Source organism: Cornus florida, unplaced genomic scaffold, assembly GCF_030987335.1.
Source record: "Cornus florida cultivar Cherokee Brave unplaced genomic scaffold, ASM3098733v1 CherokeeBrave_3.0.0_Hap2_Chr05, whole genome shotgun sequence".
Lineage (NCBI taxonomy): Eukaryota > Viridiplantae > Streptophyta > Magnoliopsida > Cornales > Cornaceae > Cornus > Cornus florida.
Window position 1 is genome coordinate 79,440,209 of NW_026775575.1, and position 21,612 is coordinate 79,461,820.

At 35.1% G+C, this 21,612-nt stretch overlaps 2 protein-coding genes across 3 annotated transcripts; one reads left to right on the forward strand and one right to left on the reverse strand.

The window, feature by feature from the left end:
- Positions 1 to 1,090: 1,090 nt before the first annotated feature.
- LOC132307038 (calcium-transporting ATPase 1, endoplasmic reticulum-type-like) lies at positions 1,091 to 14,305 on the reverse strand. 2 transcript variants are annotated; one of them, XM_059804692.1, is made up of 9 exons: positions 14,117 to 14,305; positions 12,386 to 13,830; positions 11,907 to 11,979; positions 11,685 to 11,806; positions 9,841 to 10,122; positions 9,341 to 9,718; positions 7,995 to 8,104; positions 2,118 to 2,346; positions 1,091 to 2,006 (listed from the first exon to the last, which is right to left on the reverse strand). In XM_059804692.1, the coding sequence occupies exons 2-9, from the start codon at positions 13,799 to 13,801 to the stop codon at positions 1,422 to 1,424; spliced, it is 3,195 nt and encodes a 1,064-aa protein (XP_059660675.1). In that variant the 5' UTR covers positions 13,802 to 13,830; positions 14,117 to 14,305; the 3' UTR covers positions 1,091 to 1,421. The 2 variants fall into 2 exon arrangements, with proteins under 2 accessions (XP_059660675.1, XP_059660674.1); XM_059804691.1 differs by having other exon boundaries at positions 12,386 to 13,877.
- A 3,527-nt stretch (positions 14,306 to 17,832) lies between these two features.
- Positions 17,833 to 18,607, forward strand: LOC132310253 (uncharacterized). Its single transcript, XM_059808446.1, has one exon. It carries the CDS (start codon positions 17,909 to 17,911, stop codon positions 18,356 to 18,358), a length of 450 nt encoding a protein of 149 aa, XP_059664429.1. The 5' UTR covers positions 17,833 to 17,908; the 3' UTR covers positions 18,359 to 18,607.
- Positions 18,608 to 21,612: the final 3,005 nt, after the last annotated feature.

Consider the following 21,612-nt stretch of genomic DNA (forward strand, 5'->3'; position numbering starts at 1 on the left):
CTGACGAAGGAAGAAACGATAACACTTAATTCCATTCTAGGATCCCAGCACCAAGAAATATGCTGGGAAAGTCAACCAAGGCAGGGGCGGCCACACCGAAGATGAAACCTCCGTCAACAGGGTCCTTTGCAACTCTCAAAATATTAGTCTTTAGCTACCTTTTTAGTCATTTCACAAAACATTAATTTTTTTTATTTATATTATTAAATGTGTAGCTAAGGGCATTTTAGTCATAAATGTGTAAGACCACAAATATCACAGTGAGGTGTTTTTTTGCATCTTAAAGGTGCAATATGCACCATATAAAGCATAGAGGTGTTTTCTGAACTTGACCTTATATATTTTGTGTTTATTACAAAAAAAATTGAAAGGAAAAGAAAAGAAGTGGAAGGATTTCAAGGGAAATATTAAAGTTTTATTATTTAGTTTTGTTATCTACTTAAAAATGAGCAGAAATATTAAACATTAAACTATTTTAATACTAAATTTGTTCTTACCGTATTAAAGTAGTTTAGTTTTCATTTATATATATATATAATCTTTGATGAACCACACCATCTTTTTTTTTTTTTTTTTTTTTTCAATCTTTTCTTTCAATTTTTATTTCTCTTACACTGTACCAAACATTGCAAACATAAAGATCTCAAGGAAATGAAAAAAGAAGAAAAAAAAGCGATTTTTTTTTTTCTCCACACCGACCAATGGATATAATTCTAAAAGTGGCAGTTTAAGACTAAATCAAAAAAGTAAATCATGTAAATTCATTATCTTGTATTCTCAATTGAGTGTTTTGTTTGTCCAATGAAAATCAGAAACTGCTTTGTCATTTTTGAAAAATAAAGCAAATAATCTCAGATCAATTTTTGAAAAACTTGGGATAATCACCGCCAAATTTGCCTACAGCAACAATTTTCCAATACCCTATCGATCGACCCAAAACACAGGTACCTGAAACCTGTAAGAACTCAAAGCTCTATTTACCATATAAAAAACTAACAAGTCATTTTCACAATATTTCACTCTGCTAAACTGGTAACCTTCTAAAACGTTGGTCTTAAATTTTCAGTTTGGGAGCCTTGTTTCCGGGAAATTAAATCACAAAATCCAACAATGCCGTTAACTGACAACTGAATAACATTCCAGTGTCCCAATTCCGCACTAACATAAAATGGATCTGCCAAAAATTACGAGGAAGACCACAAGGTAAAAAAAAGAACCATTATGTCTTGCGATTCCTAGCATAGAAGTATTACAGATCTCTCTAAAGTAATCAATCCAATTAGATTTTTGAGGTCCGAACCAACCCTTACTTTGTTTTCAGGAGGATTAAAGGGAGGACCGGGAGGGAGTTACCGTCAACTCAAACCACAAGGGCTTTATGAATAGCAAGCTTCTCCAACGTCAATCCTTCAATTTAATCCTCACTCTGTCTTGCGTTTGGAAGGTTTTCTTGCAGCAGGTGTCTGCAATCCTCTTGTACATCGACCCACCAACTTGAGAATCTCATCAATTAATATCACGGGCAAAGCTACAGCCAACACCAAGAGCCATTCATTTAGGCTAAGAGGAACAATGCCGAATACTTGAGCTAGGACAGGCACATAAAGGATCAAGAAATGCAAGCCAAACGAGATAGACATAGCCAAAAGGAGCCAAGGGTTGACCCATGGGGGCATTGACACGAGGCTACCATCTTCAGAGAGAGCATTAAGAGAATTGAACATCTCGATGGCAACCAATACAGAGAGGGAGAGGGTCATTGCTTTTATCTTGCCCGTCTGGAAGTAGTCACATGGATCCTCATTAAAAGTGTAAGTTTTAGATCCCGCTGTGAAAGGTGAAACTGAGAAACCCTCCCAAGAACGGCACTGAGCCCAATTGGAAAGCTGGGAATAAGTGACAAGGGTGTGACCATCTCCACTTAGGTCAATGCCAAGGAAAGAGTTTTGCGTGTACCAAATGATGAAGATTCCCACAGTTGCTACCCCAACATACAGTCCAATCACCTGCAGCAAAATTGGAAGGAAAACAAAAAGAAAACAGAAAATTATACAACTTAATTCAGGTATCCAAGGATGCCATCTTTTACAAGGAGAGAGAGTTAATTGTTAGAATACCAGATAGCGGAATAAAATCCAAGCAGTGATCAAAGAGTCGTCACTTCTTCGAGGGGGTTTCTTCATTATATCCTTGTCTGGTGGATTGAATCCCAAAGCTGTTGCTGGGGGTCCATCAGTAACAAGATTGACCCACAAAAGCTGAACAGGAATCAGGCCTTCTGGAATACCTAAAGCGGCAGTCAGAAATATACAGGCAACCTCGCCAATATTTGACGAAATCATGTACCTGTAATAATAGAGAGGGAAAAAATACCATCAGTGTTGTAGTTTTGGTAATGTTTTTTTATTTTATTTTATTTTTTTATGTGTGCAATGTTGTTCTAGACATTAAATCACTAGCCTCAACATCATACAAACTCAAAAATTCATGATAAACACTACAAAAAAATATAGTAAGTATATTAATATCAATAAATCATCTTGTTCATCATTGCAACTTGGAGCACAACAAATCCTCAACCAAAAAACAATCCATCATATTCTAAACAATCCACCAACTTGTTTATTGTTGTAGTATTGTTGTAGTATTGTTCCGTCTTTCTGAACACTACTACTAAGTGCAGGGCTGGGGTGACAAAAAGGTAAAATTTCAGTTGGTAACTACACTCCCAATAATTCAAGTCGTGTTGGCAATTTCCTACTCAACATGAGTTATAACATGTCAAATGTGTCTTGAGTTGTTCCATACAATTGCTGAAGACAAGGGAGACCTAAAATTGTGAAGAACCAAGGCAATAAATCAGCCTTCTCAATCGCATATCTTGGCAATTGGCTTTAGAAATACCTAAATTGACATAGTTTGATCTTGGTGAGGCTCACAATTTTATCCTAAATATGTGTTTGAAAAATGGCTTCTCAAAGTTGGAGGTTTTTACCAATTTTCATAGCTGCGTTATCATTGAACTGCAGAAGGCATCAATCGAATGGTTGGTTGATTGACCTAGCAATTTCCCGAGAGGATTGATTGAATGGGCGATCGATTGTCGAAGTAGTTCCTAATAAAATTTATCGATAGGTCGACTGATTGATCGAACGTGACAGACATACATTTTTGGAAATCCACTCAAAACACAGATTTACAGGGATTCTACTAAATAAAACGTGTGGAGTACATATATTGGCTATAAATATGGGTTAGTCCATCTAGGTATGATTTTGAAGTCTCTAATCACCTAGAGAGAGAAAATCCTTGCGAGAGTAGAATTCCCAATCACACAATCTAGAATTTCATTGATACCACCATATGTGATCAAGTGATCGTCAATGACAAATTCCACAATCCTACCGAAATCGGTTACCAATCACAGTTTCGAGCAGAAGGTGGACAATCACTAGAGAAGCGTATTTGTGAGCAGCGAAGTCTGCTAATGAACGGATGGACAACCTAAAGACTTTGAGTGCCAAGTTCGTAACAGGTTGTGTCAAGTGGCAACTAGCAGCTCTAGAGTTTATGAATTGTCAACCTAATTGTAACTTCTTTCTCGTATAGTGGACTGTGCATGTCTAGACTAAGTTCCGTGATTTTTTCCCGATTGAGTTCTCCACGCAAAAATCTATTGGTCTCTACTCTACTATATTTTTTATTCATGCATGATTGTGAATCTGATGGATGTAAAACAGAATAGAAAAAGAAAACGTATAAACTATAATTTAAATTTTATTCATCAAAACTGACGAACAAAACTTTCAAACAAAGACCAATGATAATTCAAAAGTTCGTTGCAAATTAATACTCGTAAAAAACATATTCACCCCCCTTCCAGTTCTAAGTCAGCGTGAGTACTTTGACAAATCAGAGCCGAGGGGTTATATGGTCCTACAAACCACCGATTTTTTATTTTTTTTAAGCATAATAATCAATATCAAATTGTTTTTATTGTTGGAGCACAACAAATCCTAACATAAAAACACTCGAAATTAATATCAATTTCTCAGCCAAAGGAAGTGTGCCAAGACATATCAAGTAACGCAGCAAATATGTGAAACCATGACTACAGTAATAGCACATCTGCAAATGGTTAACATCTAAAAATAAACAAAAATAAAATACAATAAAAACTTTACACGCAAGGACATCCATACTGCATGTTGAACAACCTATTATAACCAAGCAAAAAGGAAATAAGGATTTAGCACACCATAGACATAAACTTACAAAGACATCCATCTACTCATTCAAGCCATATGAGCATTTTAAAAATTGAGAAAGTTGAATAAAAAATATCCTAAAGAGGCAGCAATTAAATGCAAGCAAAGTCATCAGAAGTCAAGAAAAGCTACCTGCTCCTGCAGAATAAACAGGACGAACTCAACTTTTTCCCATCCCCTTCAGATTTTCTCTTTAGAAAGAAACCGATCAAAAAGAGAGATGTTCAGACTAGATATGGGACCCTCACACTATGATCATCAATTTCCATGTACAACAGCTTGGAGACTAGCAAAGTTTGGGAACAACTTTGGTGTGTGCTTTAAATAATGTCAACAAAAATGTAAGTACGATTTTCTACCAAGTCCAATCATGCAGGCATTAAAGATGGTAGCATGTCAAATTATCTAGAGATTTTATCCATTGATTACTATTGAATATTCTAGAATTTATGAACTGAAAATATTTTAAAGCTAACCAATGTTCTGAGAATATATAAAACCATATCGGCTAGATTTTATAGTATAAAGATGATCTGGTGGGATGGAAGGTGATTTGCACTTTGGAGAACATTGGAGGTTTTGGAATCTATCTGTTGATTCCAAGACCAGAGCCACATATAGCAAAATAGTCACTGTGGAAGTGGTAGAAAAGGAAGTTGTGGATGAAGCTCTTGATATGAAATTCTAGGAATAAGGGTCAAGAATGGCATCGTAAAGAAGTGGATCGTACGGGATTACCACATGGAGAAAAACAAGAGATTTTCAATAAGTTATGTTCCTTGAGCATGGACACTGGACTAGAATTCTCACGGCATGAGTGGTGTCAGGATGATGATTTGAAACCCCAGCTCCCAGATCTACGAATTGTCCAGGATCACAATGCGCTGCTGGTAAATCAAGTGTGACGGGAAGTGTGGGGTTACTGACCACAGTTGTCCTATGCTAGTCAGTTTTACATTTCCAGGAAATTTTTTTTGAATGAATCACACAGAATTTGTTGCCTTGAAGGGAGACTTAGCATTAAGTTCCCATAAATAACTTTGGGAAGCTAATGATGAAGCACAAATGTTGGGGAATGAATACCTTTCTAATAGCTGTGACACTAAAGTTCGAATGAGGGGGCATTGTTAAAGTAATAATAGGTCTTCGTACAATTGATTTCATGGTGACCGCATAAAGGAAAATTGTAAATCTAGTGTTTATTATGACAAAGAAGGGTTGTAGGATTTACTGAGAGGAAGGGTTGAGATTGGTAAGGTTTTGGAGATTGTTATTTGGTTACAATAAGTTGAAGGGTTGCAGATTATTAGGCTTGGATGGGCAGAGTTTATCGAAAATGTAAAGATCATAGGGGCTGTCCGCTGCAAACTGTAACGAGTGAACAATACTGTTGGTCTTCGCGGTTTCCTTTGGCTGATAGGGTTAATTTATAAAAGAAGGATAGGGCTAGTTGAAGTAGGATATTAGGGCTAGAAATTCCATTTATTGATGTCTAATTGCAGGTCTAGAAGTATAGTAAATATAAAGAAAGAATGATAAGAGAAATAGACGAACGATACTTGGATTCCCAAAGACATCACGCCTATGGTTAGAATTACCACCACATAATCCCAAGAAAACTACAAAATTTCTGAAACTAAAAACTGATCTCAAGTCTCAACTTAATAAGAGTACATGGATTAAAAAGGCCGCAGGACTCGTCCCTTTCCCAATAACATGAGTTGACCCCACAGAGCCAAATGCATCCTATGACCAGCAAAACTTATGTTACCAAAATATCTGACTCCTAAAACTGAACATAACATAAATAAAATGAAAAAAAAAAGGTGGTAAACTAGACTAAAAAAAAGCATTAGATAACACCTAAGAAGCACGGACACGGATACGGGACACGGATACGACACGACACCGACACGGAGACACGGCAAATCCAAAAAAATTAGGACACGGACACGGCGAATAGTGTATATATATATATATATATATATATATATATATATATATGATGTAGTACTTTAAAAATTACTGAGTGTTACTATTTTTCATCAACCTCATAATGAAAAAAAAACACAAATCATATCTCATAACTAATAAACTATAAAAGAACAATGTTGCAGAATTATAAAACCAAATAGAAAATAAGACATTAGAATAATAACTAGTATCATTTAATCATCATTGCAACTTTACTCCAAATACCAAAGCATAGACAGAAAGGACTATTAACATTCATGACTTTACTGTTAGCACTTAACATTCACAAAAACCTAAAGGCTAGTCCCCAAAAAAGATACAAAAACAAGTCAGTGTACTATCATCCATTCCCATCCATCATTTGACCTAGGACTTTTACCATTTACAATACCAAAAGGGTAGCACAAAACAAAATAAAGAACATATCAGCATTCACAAAAAAAAAAAAAAAATTCCAGAAGTGTCCATGCCGTGTCCGCGGATTGTCCATGCCGTGTTCGAGCCGTGTCCGAAAATTAAAAAAAAATAAAAAATTCCAGACACGTTTTTTGGCGTGTCGGACACGGATTCTTCGCCCATTTTGGAGTGTCCGTGCTTCCTAGGATAACACCCAACACGACCTAAAACACGACTCCACGAAATCCCAAGTGGATCTCACATTGAAATGAAACGAACTTCTAAATATTTCCTTCGTTAAGTTTTACTCTTTCTTAAGTGGACTACAAGTCTACAGCAGTTAGTTTTAAGGTTGGCGGTCTTTTCACTTCAGGTAGCTTTCCTTGCCAGGAGTATAGCTCCTCACTGACTTTTGAATTGCATAATCTAGCTAATATAGAACGGCATATTCCAATAATACATGTTGTATATTTATAAGAGATTCTAGAGTGAACTACCTTGTATTTTAGGCCAACAAGTGGTATGCTATCTTAATTCCCATGCAAGGTAGTTTTGGTCACATGAATGTCTTTTGGCTGATCCTTTTATAAAAGTTAGTAGATGAGTCAGCGCCTGGGTGTCATCAACTTGTTGGGTACATAGCTCCACTTGTATTTTCTTGGTTTGTTAAAAGAAGCATGGCGGAATAGTATTCGAGAATCCTTAACTCTTTAAGTAGACATGTATCATTGTTTGATCTTGCTATCATCATCATCATCCTTATCTTAATCCCAGGTCAGCCAATTGTTTGATCTTGTTATGTGGGACTCTAATTTTTGTGCACTTCAACAGTTCCATCTTCAAATTTTGTAGAATTTTATTTTCCTTGTCAAGTGCCACTTTGTATTGCTCTTGAATGCATGGATCTTAACTTCTTTCCCCCTTTGAAATATTTCCTTAAATTACAGTTAGAAAAAAAAAAAAAAAAAAAAAAACTCTCAAAGAGTCTTGAACCGATTTTCTCTCATTTTATCTCCAATTGGTGTTACTACAACCATCTCACAATTGTGTTCATTTCTAATTCTATCATTTCTTGTCTTGCCGCACATCCATCTCATACTCATCCAGACTTGCTTCTTCCTTTCTTGAAATAAAATATTAAAAAATCTCTGTTGTAATTAGTATCCATGTTTTTGTAAAAAACACAATCCGCAGCTTGTGGTTTAATAAACCAAAATAAGAACAAATACTAACAATCAAGCCCCCACTGCAGAGTCGCAAACAGAGAGAATGAAGAGATACGGACAGCAAATTTGAATTACCACCATCAACCCTACTGCTAAAAGCAGAAAATATAGAGAAGGAAGATAAACTGACCTGATAAATGCCTTCATATTGTTATAAATGGATCTGCCTTCACCCACAGCAGCAACAATCGTGCTAAAATTATCATCTGCTAAAACCATATCAGAAGCTTCCTTCGCAACCTGGAACATGAGCACACAATAAAATAAGTGACAAGACAATAAGAAAAAAATAAGAAAATACACCTACTGCTCTGTTTCAGTAAGTCGGAAGAGTGAGAGAAAGAAAAGGGGGATGAAAAAAGAGCGGATGAAGTGAGGTTTTTATGAACCATTTGTAATATAAGGGCAAAATGCACTGAGAGCTCCTTTAGCAAGGAAGGAAAATGGAAAGAAGGAGGAGAAGGGAGCGGGATGGAGTGATCTTCATTAATTGGTAAGAAGGGGAAAGGGAAAGGAGACCTAAACCCTAACCCTAAAGGAGGAGAATAGCTTCCCTCTGGGTCCACCATTTGTTTTCCATCCAAAAGTGGACAGGAAGCACGAGGGGAAGAAAGCAACTTTCCATTATATTTTTTTACCCTTCAAATAAATTTTTGCCCTTATTACAACACACCATTGCCTTAACATGTAGAACATAGTTAAAAATTAAGTAACACCATTTCATCGTTCCTTTCCTTTTCTTTCCCTCTAGCTCCACCAAACAAAGGGGGAGCCATTTTTGTTTCATTAAGATAAACATTTCAACCTCCATTACCTTCCTTTTGTCAATATAATGCAAGAGACAGATATGCAGTTCAAGGTGAGGATTTTTAGATGGTAAGAGAAGGGCTAAAAAAAATAACCATGGGTACACCACCAAAGGCTGTAGCCTTGTGGAGGCTTCAAGTCCCCATGGGGGCAAGTAATAAAGTTCAAGTTCAGGAAGCAGTGTCGGTTTTTAATAGTGAGAAAAGACCTCTTGAATTGTGACTTGGGCAAAAATTATCAACCCACACAGTATAATGGCAGAACAAGATTTAAGAATATACCCCGCATTGAACGAACACAAAAAGCTAACGCCTCTGAGATTTTAAAACTTTCACATATATGAATACACCAAGATTAGCAAACAGGCTTAGTGCTTATGCAATGATGATTCTAATAAAGGTGATACAGAACACATAAAAGGGCAAAACGATGGGAATGCAGTCATGCACCAAATTGGCGTGTCAAATGCAGCTAAGCTGGAAAGTTCTTCACAATAAACAAAGTCTAGTAGTATGACGATATGGTAAATAGAAATTTTCTACGATAACAACCAATAAAAACAAACATAAAGAGTAGATCATTCATTTTGTTTTAATGGTATAAACTCTATACACCATCTTTATATCAAGATGGAAGTCCACAACAAAAAACCGAAAGGGAAAGAAGTACCTCAGTGCCAGCAATGCCCATTGCAATTCCAATATCAGCCAATTTCAAGGCAGGTGCATCATTTACTCCATCGCCGGTCATTGCAACCACTTCACCTTCTTCTTTAAGCAACCTCACTATCTCTTGTTTATGCCTTGGTTCAGCTCTAGAGAAAAGTAACCCTCCATCTTGATTTAAATGATCTTTTTGGTTATGGTGATCCATAAACTGTCTTCCTGTCAAGCTTTTTGTTGTGATGTCCTCGTGTGACCCAAATACGCCTATTTCACGACAAATAGCTTCAGCTGTATTCTTGTTATCTCCTGTAATAACCATAACTCGAATGCCAGCTGCTCTGCAATCCTCAATTGCTTGGCGAACCTCCTTCCGAGGAGGGTCCTTTGACAATACGCAACAAAGTTATACACTTTTATGGAATATTCTTAATTTTCATATGAAGCAGCGAAACTAATTGAATGAGGACAATGTCATGAACAATAAAATGCAAGGTTCCAACTTACCCTTAGCCCAGCCAAGCCAACAAATATGAGTTCACTCTCAATTGAAGAATAGTTAGATGGATTCAATAGAAGATTATGAGCAGGATGTTCTTCATCGCCATTGTATGTGGCAAACTCAGGAAGGTCCAACTTGTATGCAAAACCTAAGCAACGTAATGCACTTGAGGACATCTCTTTAAGGCTTAGTAAGATAGCCTCCCTTGATGTTTGTTCCAGTTCTACAAAAGAACCATCAGACAATTGGACAAATGAACTTCTTTCCAACAAATTCTCCACTGCCCCCTGCCATAATGTAGAACCAAAAATATAAGTATTGACTACCTTTAAAAACCAGAAAGGAAAAGGCAAAACTGGTGGAAGATATAGAACGAATTGACAGGATGTAAATTAACCTGAACACACAGAATTTTCATCAAACAACGAAATTTTTGTTAATAGAGAGAAGGACAAATTATATTAAAACTCCAAATCTAGTCATTAAGGTAAACAATTCATGAGTTCATAAATAAAGATGTTGATAAAATTACCCATAAGGCCATTTATATATTTCAGGATTGAATCTTTTAGAGGAAGTGAATGTGAGAAATTAGGTGATTAGCACTCACACTTCATCTATGCTATATGGAATCTTAACAGTGCGTGAAATACTCCTTCCTATAACATGGCAATGAGAAATGTGTCTTGACACATTTAGTTGAACAAGCACCTATTAAGCATATCCAATGATTCAAATTTATTATAATAACTGACCATAAATTCTCTTATTAGGTTCTTTTTGTTAAATTAATGTTTCAAAACAAATGCCTATATTGAACACTCTATGTTACAATAAAAGAATATTCACTCCAATAAAATAAAAGAACATCAAATAATATAAATATTTAGAAGTCCCTGTATTTGGGTAGGTATTTGACAAAGCCGACACCTAGGCATGAATCCGCAGACCAACATACATACTCGATTCATGTACCATGGACTTCATGGAGGCAATCAATTCCAAGGAAGCTTTTATAAAATGCAATCTGGAAGACAATCGAAACCAAGTGCATATCATATAAAGAATAAAACCAAACACCTACTTTAAGTGCCAACTAATAGAGTGATAGAACAGTATTTTGATATGTACTCTGATTATGTACAGTGAATATATGTTGAACCAAAATGGCAAAGAAAATTAAAAAAGAAGCTATAATTACCCAAGGATAAATTCAAAAAGGAAAGAAAGAAAAAATCAAATAAATCAAAAAACAACCAATACAATAATTAGAATAATTAACTATAATGTCACACTACCACAAAACTAATGTCTAAATTTGATCATACTTCTTCAACACAATCTAAAAAGTGGTGATGTATTCCAGGCTTACAGGAGTGACTTTATTTCTTTAATATTACTTGCAGGCTTAGATTGTTGTTCTTACAATTATACAGCAATAAAGGTCCAGACTATCTAAAAAGACTATTCTCGTACACCCATATAAGAGCTAAATAATGGTGTATTCCCAGATTAATACAGAAGCTGCAAAAACCAAAGCGAGATACCCTGGTCCACAACTCCTACGTCCAGTTCTTCTTCAAGCACCCAACATCCACACCCTTCCTCATTCATTTCCAGAACAAAAGCCTCAAAATCTATTGGAGGAACAGGAAACATAAAGTAAACGACAGGGAACCACTGCATGACATTGTTTGATTGCACAAGAAACACTGATCACCGGATGGAGAAATCTTAAAAAATGAAAAGATTATATTTCTAATATGTGACTTCCTACAATATATTACACATAGACACAAACACACACACACAAAATTCAGAGAAGGCGTGAAAGGAGTTAAAGATGCACCTTCACAAGCAATGTTTTTCTGCCTGAGCTGGAATTCGCAATGACACCCATTGATTTCCTATCACGGTCGAACTCAAGAGTGGCAATCCGGCGTTCAAGTTTATTCCAAGTTTGACAACAACCTTAAATGCACGGAAAAAGAAAAAAAAAATGTTACATGCCAAAATCAAAGCAAAAAATTATGAGTAAACAACATAGACATAAGGAATAGTTGCGACTTACGAAGTGCATCACCATAACCTGAAGATGCACCAGAATCCAATCCATCAGGAAGTCCCATTTTTTCGACCAGAACCTAAAAAAACCAAACCAACACAAAAAAGGAAGAAACTTTCTTCAGCTCAACATCATTTAACTTCAGCAAATTTTCCAATTAAAAAAGAATCCCCATTGTAGCACACTCCAGATCAATTATGTTAGAACTATACTGTACATATGACAAAATAGTGGAGAAAATACTAGATAAGAAAAATAAGAGGACATCACCACCAACACTGATGAACCTTAATTTTGGCTCTCCTGATGTCCAAGGAGCAGAAATCTAATTATGAGCTCTAAACTTTTACAATTCAATCAGTATAAAGTCTCTCCTTTGAATCATGTCACAGCTCAAGAAGCCAAAAGATTGCATTTCTATTATTACTATATAGAACACAAGGACAGGGTCCTGAATCAGAATACAAAAAATTATATAATCTTACCTTCAATGCTGCCTCTGTAGGCATTCCACTGGCGACATAATGATTCCCAGATTGTTCGATGCCTGCATCATTGCATACAGCAGCAATCTTGGCAATCATTTGAAGATTAGCATCCATTTGACCTACTGGCCAATCTTTTATTTTTCCATCAAAAGGGCTATATGTGGTCCCTTCCACATTGAAGGTTCGAACAATATTTGGCCTGGGTCCCATGGCCACAAGCTTCGCTGCCGCCATCTGATTGGTAGTTAAAGTACCAGTTTTGTCAGAACAAATCACTGTTGTACAACCAAGGGTCTCCACACTAGGCAACTTCCTAACAAGTGCATTCTTTTGAGCCATCTTTCGCGTGCCAAGTGCCAAGCATGTTGTAATAACTGCCGGCAAACCTTCTGGAATGGCGGCCACTGCCAATGCAACAGCAATCTCAAAGTAATATGTGCACTTCTCGAATGAGAACTTAAAGTTCGATGGCCACCCATCTACATACTCCCAAGTCAAAAAGTATTTCACATTTATAAGCCAAACCAGTGCACAAATCACGCCAATAATCATCGTGAGAACCTCTCCAAATTCATTTAACTTTTTCTTCAATGGCGTATCTTCCTCACTCTGTGATGCCTCATGAATCTGCAAATGCACTTTCCCTATCTCTGTATCCATTCCTGTCTGAGTAACCAAGGAAATACAGTTTCCATTCACAACTGTTGTTCCTGCAAACACCATGCATTTCTTTCCCTGTATTTCTGAATCTTCCGGAACGGGCTTCGTCGTCTTACTAACCGCTTCACTCTCTCCAGTCAATGACCCCTGCTCAAGCCGAAGGGTCGAGCTAATCAAATTCAGAACCCTCATGTCAGCAGGCACTTTGTCCCCAACCCGAAGCTCAACAATATCACCAGGAACAAGTTCTTTTGCAGGCAAATTTGAAACCTTTTTGCCATTGCGAATCACAGTTGCCTGCTCTGATTGAATTTCTTTAAGAGCCTCCAATGCTTTCTCAGCGTTGTTCTCTTGCCAAACCCCAACAATCGCGTTCACAATCAATATCAAGAAAATAACCAAAGGCTCAACAAATGCTGTTATCTCCATCTCTCCGCCTTCATCGCCATCATACCAAGCAAGCACAAAAGAGATCACAGCCGCAGCAAGTAAAATCCTCACAAGAGTATCATTGAACTGATCCAAAATCAATCTCAAAATCGACTGACCTTCGTGCTTCTCCAACTCGTTCAAACCATAGATCTGCAGCCGCTTCTCAACTTCATCATCGGACAATCCGCAGTCCCGCTTTACCTGAAACTTCTCTTCGCATTCCCAAACATCTTTCGCCCACGCGGCAAAGCCTTCTTGGTTCGTTGATGACTTAGTCCCTACAGTCTCCTTCTTTCCATAATTTTCCCCACCTTTCCCCATTTACACTCAACAACAATCCCAAACACTATCTTCAAAACAAGCAAAGACACGATCGATAAAAATCAGATAATTTCGCCTGAAAAAGATGAATCACGACATATAAATCTCTGCAGATTATTCATATACATAAAAACCCTAACCCTAATAACAAATCTGACAATAGAAAGATCTAAAAGAATCAAGAAATTTTCAAATAAATTATTCAATATATTTGCATTTCTATACACACATAAATCGATACATGTACTGTGCATAAATATATATATCTGTATGCACGAAAATGAAATGAAATGCAGTTATTAGGGTTTGGATTACCAGAATGCTGGAGTTGACGTACACACTGTCTTCAGCGGCTGGGTTTTGTTTTCTCTCTCTAGAAATAATCGGAAAGGCAGATCCTTGCTCTTGTTATACGACAACAAGAGCGCTTCAATCGCTATTCCCAACAGTGCCTTCCGCGCACCTTCCCTCCCCCTTTTATTCTCTCTCTATAGAATAGTATATCGTAACTATTTGTTGACCTCGCTACAGCAATTTAACAAATCGTTCTGCAACATAAGCAGAGCCAGTAGATCTTCGCCACGTAATAAGGCGATGGTCATCGCATGATTGCGAACTTTTGGTAGGCTGCTTCGCTGACGTGGCAAATGACTATTGGTGTTTCTTATGTGGAAGAACTTATGTGTTTAACATTCAATCTAATTCTAAAGTCATGATAATTAGTAATTAATTTGGGGTACGAAGTTTCGAAGTGCTTGCCTTGCTATTAAAGAAATGTTATAGTGGTCTAAAAAGTTTCAGAGTTAACGGCATATTCTTTTCTTGGTACTTTAATTTGCGACCACCTTTTACTTTCTTGGCCTGTGGAATTCCATACAAGGAAAGGATCATGGTAGGCGTGAAATAATTGAATGGGATGAAAATTTTAAATATTAACTAATGTGAGGATCCAACTTTGCTAGGAAGCAACACCTTCCCTGAAAATTTTTTAACACGGTCAACAATAATATTTTGAATAAAAATTATATATCTGCTAACGTATTCCAAGATTATTAATTACCGTCATTCACCATTAAATATGAAAGAAAAAATTAATCAATGTTTACATATTTTCGACACAACAGTTTACATTTCCATTGGCTCGAAACCAAATTCGAATAATAATTTTTTGTAGTCCCAAATCATGTACTAATTTCTCCTATTTATGAAATTTCAAAATTTTTTTTTTTTTAATTAGACATGGCTACAGACACATATATGACATAAACACCTTTAATACTTTTAAATATGTGATTCATTGTTACAATTTTAAAATATATTATGCCTTAATTAAAAAAATAATATAAGTTAAAAAAAATAACAAACATCTGACTTTAAGATAAAAATTAGTTTTTACTCAAAAAAAAAAAAAAAAAAAACACGACAGCAAACATCTAGTTTAACCTACAAATTAATGATTTCATACCTCATAATATGGATAAAATGAGGGAAAATACTATATATATATATATTTAGATTTATCATATTGTCATCTCCATGTTATATGGGCGGCAGTGTACATGTTTGACATTGTTACAAATTAATAGTCGCTTTTCTTGTGTAAACCTCCAAAAAATGATTAATAATAAATCTCAATGTGTGGATGATCGAATGTTATTTTGGAATTTGGCATCTAACACTATTTATTAGTCAATGGACTTGATGTGTCCCGTGTACTAGACGATAATAGAAAATGGGACTTATATGGACAATAGTGGTTCAACTTGAAACTTCAAACTAGAACTTTGATGGGAATAATTGTAAATTGGTCAATGATTAGTCTTTTTAAGAGTTGGGCTTATTCTAAGAAGTCCGTTTAAGAAAATTCAACACACGCTCATTTGAAATTTGAAGCCCGTTTTGTGGACTGTGGTCCCAACCCACACTTGAAAGACACAAAAACCCCACATCTACAATTCTAGATCAATCTAGTCCAAGGAATATCTGGACTTCTCAACTCCTTCTAGAATTCTAGACCAATCTACTAAAATATGAAATGTACCACAATTAATACTTTCTGACAAATTATTGTTGTTTCATTGTCTGGACCTAGGGTTTTCATCTATTGAATTTACCAAAAGTTTTCTTGCTCAAAAAAATTGTCACCAAAAATTTAAAGTTACAGTTCTATGTATTGTTAAAAATTCACCATACTTCAAATCTCTGAGCATGAGTGAGTGAGAAGAAATTAGGCTTACTATCAAATCTAATTGAAGGAAATAAATTGCTTAGAAAAGTTATAATTTATATAAAAAAATGATTTTTTTTGGGGCTTTGACCATCTAACTCGTCTAAGGCTCCGATTTGACCAAGTATGGTGATGGTTGAATATGATTGTTATTTATTTATTTATTATAATTACTTTTTTTACACTTACTGGTGAGTAGGAGATCATTTCTCGTCATCCAATATGCGTGCGTGCATGTGTGTGTGTGTGTATGTGGATAAATTTCTATCTAATAATACTTTATTTGGTAAAAAGGAAGGAAGATGTGTGAAGGGGAGATGGGAACTTTTCGGTAGAGAGGAGACGGAAAAGAAAGGATAATCGAAGGGGTTAATCATCATTCTTTCTTTATAAATTTTCATCCCTCCAAATATAGATAGAAGAAAGAGCAAAAAAGTGCAGCATTATAGAAATTTTAAATTAGTATTATCTTAAATTTTACAAACACAGTAAATTACCACTATCCTAAATTAAAACTCTTTATTCAATTCTCTCCTAAGGATCACAATAAATTGTGTTCATTTACTTCTTTTTCATTCAACCAAATAAAAGGACGGAATGATACAATCTCTTCCATATGTATTTCTCTTTCATCACTTGTTACTTGTTATCTCCCTTCTGTCCAATCTTTTTACCCAAGAACATTTCTGCTTGGGTAACTATTATATTGCACAAGGTTTTTATTGGGTTGGTCTTAAATAAATTAACTATATTAACTAAATATTTTATGTAATTAGGTTGGGCTAATATTATACTACAAAAGGGCTGATATTTTATTGCTACCAAAGTTGGGCTAACTAAATACTTATGTATTTGAGTTGGCTAATATATTTGGGGGACGCATACGGGCTTATATAAATTTAAGGTTGATGGGATTTTTATTTGGTTGGGGGTTGGCCGGTTGGAGTAGATAACTAATATAATGTGATATGAGTTGGGGGCTAAAATAAACGGCATTAATTGTCTTATCTCTGAGTTCTTATACATGAAACATAATTAATTAATTAATTAATTAATATATATATATATATAATGAGATGTACGATCTCTTTTCCTTTTGAGAGTTTAGACTATTGTCTTAAATACCTTATGTTTGAGTCCTTAGTGGACCTTATCTAATAAAATTAATATACAATATATTAAAAAAAATTTAAAAAATAGGCAAAGCACTTGTACTATGTTAAATCGTATAAAATTGAAATCATAGAATTGAGGCTTGTCAATTTTCTGCAACCAATGTAGCATTAATTTTCTATATAAAGACAAATGCAATTGATTTTAGCGTTACTTTTGTTGTTCAATCTTATCCATATATATATATATATATATATATTTTAACTCTATTTTTCCTAAACATTAGAAGTACAACAAACTTTTCAATCCCAATATTGCCCCACACCATTTAATTAATCTACAAGTCATTGATTCATCACCCATTTGATAATAGTATCTTGAATGTTAAATTCCAATTTTGAAAAATGAAAGGAAGTAGTGGTAAATGGGAAACTTGCTCTCAGTTCGTTTCTATGCACATTTATTGTGTAAGTGGTTGAATGTTACAAATTACAATTATTTACACGTGTGAGTGATAAAGGTTGTCGAAACTCCTATAGAAGCCAAGTGTGTTTTTTAAATTCCAATTTGATTGTCACGTGCATCTCACGTGACTTAAAAGACATGTCAAAGTGCTTCCACATGATGCCAAATGATTGCACGCTTCACCCATAAAACCACAACATGACACTGTGAGTTCTAAACGCAACATTTCTCTTTGTCATTGCATTTTTTTCCCCTTAAATTCCATTCCAAGCTCACAACCCCCTGACCCACTCGCCGGAAACATGGCCTCAACGTGCATATCAAGCTGCGTCAAGGACGCCCGTGTCCCGGTCAGAGCCACCTACACCAATCTCTATAAGTGGCCGGAATCTGACGCCGAGTTCTTGAGGTCAGTGAGTGCTAACGGGCGCCGGAGTGGTAGTGGCCGTGATCACCCTAATGTGGTGGACAGTATCTCTTGCAGGCAATTCTATCTAAGGAGCTACACGTTCTCGAGGGAAGAGAGTGTGCCGGAAAAGCCCACCAAGTGGTTCGGCAGAACTAGAGAGAGAAAGAGGAAGGTGGTTGAAAGAAGAAAGAGAAAGTCTCGTGGTGGTGGTGGTGGTGGTGGTGGTAATAATGAAAGGAAGTGTGTGGTGTTCAGAAGGGCCAAGGAGGTGTCATGTGCCACCTTGTCATTGATCTTCCGCCGGTTACTATCTTGCACCGCCAAAGTTGATGTAGTTGGTTGATTAAATTATATGGAGGACTTTGAATTTGTTTTTGATCAGGTGGAGGAGTTGAATTTCTCTTTTTGGTTTTGAATTTTATTTATAAATGGTGTTTATTTCAATGCATGGTTTCATCTTCCCTAAACATATAATGTGTGCTTATCTATGTATAGAGGAACAGCTAATTAAGCGTTTTTTTTTTAATCAAATCTAATTTCCCTTGCTTTTTCATCTCACTAAATTAAAATTTAGAAACAATGAATTTGTAATTTTGCTTCTAGTGCTTCTGTGTTACTTCTCATTTCTCTCTCTTTATATATATATATATATATAATTTTATATAAGGAATAAATTACGTTCAGCACAAGTGCATATAAACCACCACCAATGCACACAGCAGTTTTAGAGGGGATTGTGTGCACTGTACACAATACAAAGTTCAAAATGAGTTCTGGGAAGTCTCATCACGGGATGGATGTGGTGTAATAGCTCACTCGTTAGGCATGTATTGCTTGTAGTCAAAGGTCCAGATTCAAATTATCATTCCATCAATTAGTTGCTTTAACTTAATAAAAAAATGAAGAAGCCTCAACACGGGCTCACATTGAGCTGTCCGTGGACCGAAAGAGTACGGTTTGGTGCCAAGACATCTTCAAACAATAGGGGATTGGCATGATTTCTATGCAGCTTCATGAGTTCGTCTGGACTGTAAAAATACTGATCATAGGATGATTTTAGCTGGTAAATGTGTCAGAGTTTTGTGCAACAATTAAAAAGTTGGGCCTACATATTGCAATAAATGGTATGGATTTTACAATATATGGTTATACAAATTGAGCGTGGCCCACTGCCAAATGGGTCAATGATACGACTTTCTCTTGTTGCCACCACCACCCAGAATAACATGATTCTATTGTCTGTATTTACTCAAAGGACCAAGGGACCCATTAAATGTTGCGTAATAGAGTGTGAGCTATGATGTACATTAGTGTCATATATATGTATATATTGACAGAACATTGGTGTTATAAGGCCAGGGGTTGTAGACTTGTAGTGGCTCTCTTGAAAGTAGAATTTATATATTCATAATGAATTAAAAGGTGGTTTTGACACTAATTTTATTTGTTTTTGCCATGATTTAATTTCTTTTGAAATTCCTATTTGATCAAAATGGTTTAGATCAAATAGTAATTTAAAATAAATAAATAAAGTTGTGGGCATATGAATCGTGATAGGGATTTAGGAAAGAGAGTGTGCATTGAGTGGCAAGTATGATGAATAATAGGAGAATGATGCCAGAAAAGAGGACCAAAGCCAAAAGGGTATGGACAAACCAGAAAAGATAATCATAGAGTTAATAAATTTGCAGTATTTATATGGAGCTTACAAAGCAAGTATTGTTGGTTTCATCGCCTATGAGTTAAAACATTAATGCTTTATTACTGTATCATGCCATTTGGTGGGTAATGTAATGCACTATGGCAGGGCACAGTATAATTAGCACTTAAGGCACGCAACCAATCATCATCCTAACCAAGGGCCAGCCCACCGGATATGCATCCCTAATCCTCACATACTATCATTAGCATCATAGCATTCCAGGCCGGAATGTATATATATATATATATATATATATATATATACACACACACATATATACACTCACTCTATGTTCAAAAACTATCACAAGAAATTGCAAGCTATAGTTGCCTCTTTTGTACATCTCTTACACAAGAAATAATTTCATAATAACATCAAAATTCAGCTATTTCATTGGTTCACATTCAACTGCTCGACCATAAGGTCTGGGCACTTGGCAGGGGCAACTCAACCATATAAGCAATCATAAGGCAGTCGCCTAAATCCCAACAGAAGAATGGTCATGTGTAGAATATAGTTACGGTGCATAAAGTTTCAATTTTCAATTTTTGTAAATAGGTCCTTTCTAACACATTTAAAGTAGAGTGTGACTTATATACACATTTTATATATTATTTAAAAATACATATTTTGTGAAATAACGAAAATAGACACGAAGTGAAATGGCGTCATTAAACACACGAGGAGTATGATGCGCACTCTAAGTATATGTAGGGGTGTTTTTTGCCCTTTATCCTAAAAATTATTATTGTTTTGAATTCAAATACCTATTTTTTGTTATGTAAAGAATTATATATATGTGTGTGTGTGTGTGAGAGAGAGAATTTATTGCAAACTGTAAGGTTTAAAAAATTAAATGTATATATTATATATATATAACAAATAAGTATCTTTAATTTAATTTTTTAATTACATATTTAATGAGAAATGATAATTATATTAAACTTTAATTAGGAATAATATATATTTTTTATAATTACAAAAGAATTGAAGTTTCCATTTCATGTGATATACTATCCATTAATCTGACAACTTTGATAATAAATATATATTTTTTGAGATGCTTTTTTTTTTTTTTTTCCCTCTATTTGACCGTAAAAGAAATACATATGTTATAACTTTCTAATATAAGAGTGGTATTAAATCCTAAGAAATGTATAACTCTGAACTCAAAGATATAATACATTGTTAAGGGAAATATATACAGAGAAATTATTTACTATTTATTTTTATAAAGGTGAGAGAAAAGCCAAAAGTAGATTAAATGTGCAAATAACACCCCTATATTATGATTTTATTAGCATACACACTACTAGATATTTTTAGAAAAGTAAAAAGGCAAAAGGATTTTCTCACAATGTTATAAGAATAAAGAGGTTATTAACACACTTTTTCAAATAAAAAATAAATATATTACGTATAGTATACGTTAAGTGTTTTTTGCGATTGACCCAGGTATCAATGTACATAGTTACATTCACATGAACTCTATGTTCATAAACTATCACAAAAAATTGCAAGCTATAATTGCCATTATCCATTATAAGTTGTTTCCTTTAAGAAAATCCCTCTTTTGTACTTCTCTTACACAATTTATACAATTTACCTTTAATTGATTAAAGTCAATATAACTACCGAAAACCCTTTTAATTAATGCAACTAAGTAACGAAATGAACTCGATTAAAATTTTCACATAAATAGAATAAAATTAATGAAATTAATCATAATCTTTTCTTTTGTCATTCTTTCGACATGATGGATGTTTCACACTATACTTGTCCATGGTTTGTATTTAGGTATTTTTTTTTTGTGAATGATTTGCATTTAGTTAATGTAACATTTTCATTATTATATTATTTTTATTATATTATTTTTATGAATTTATGAACGTGTA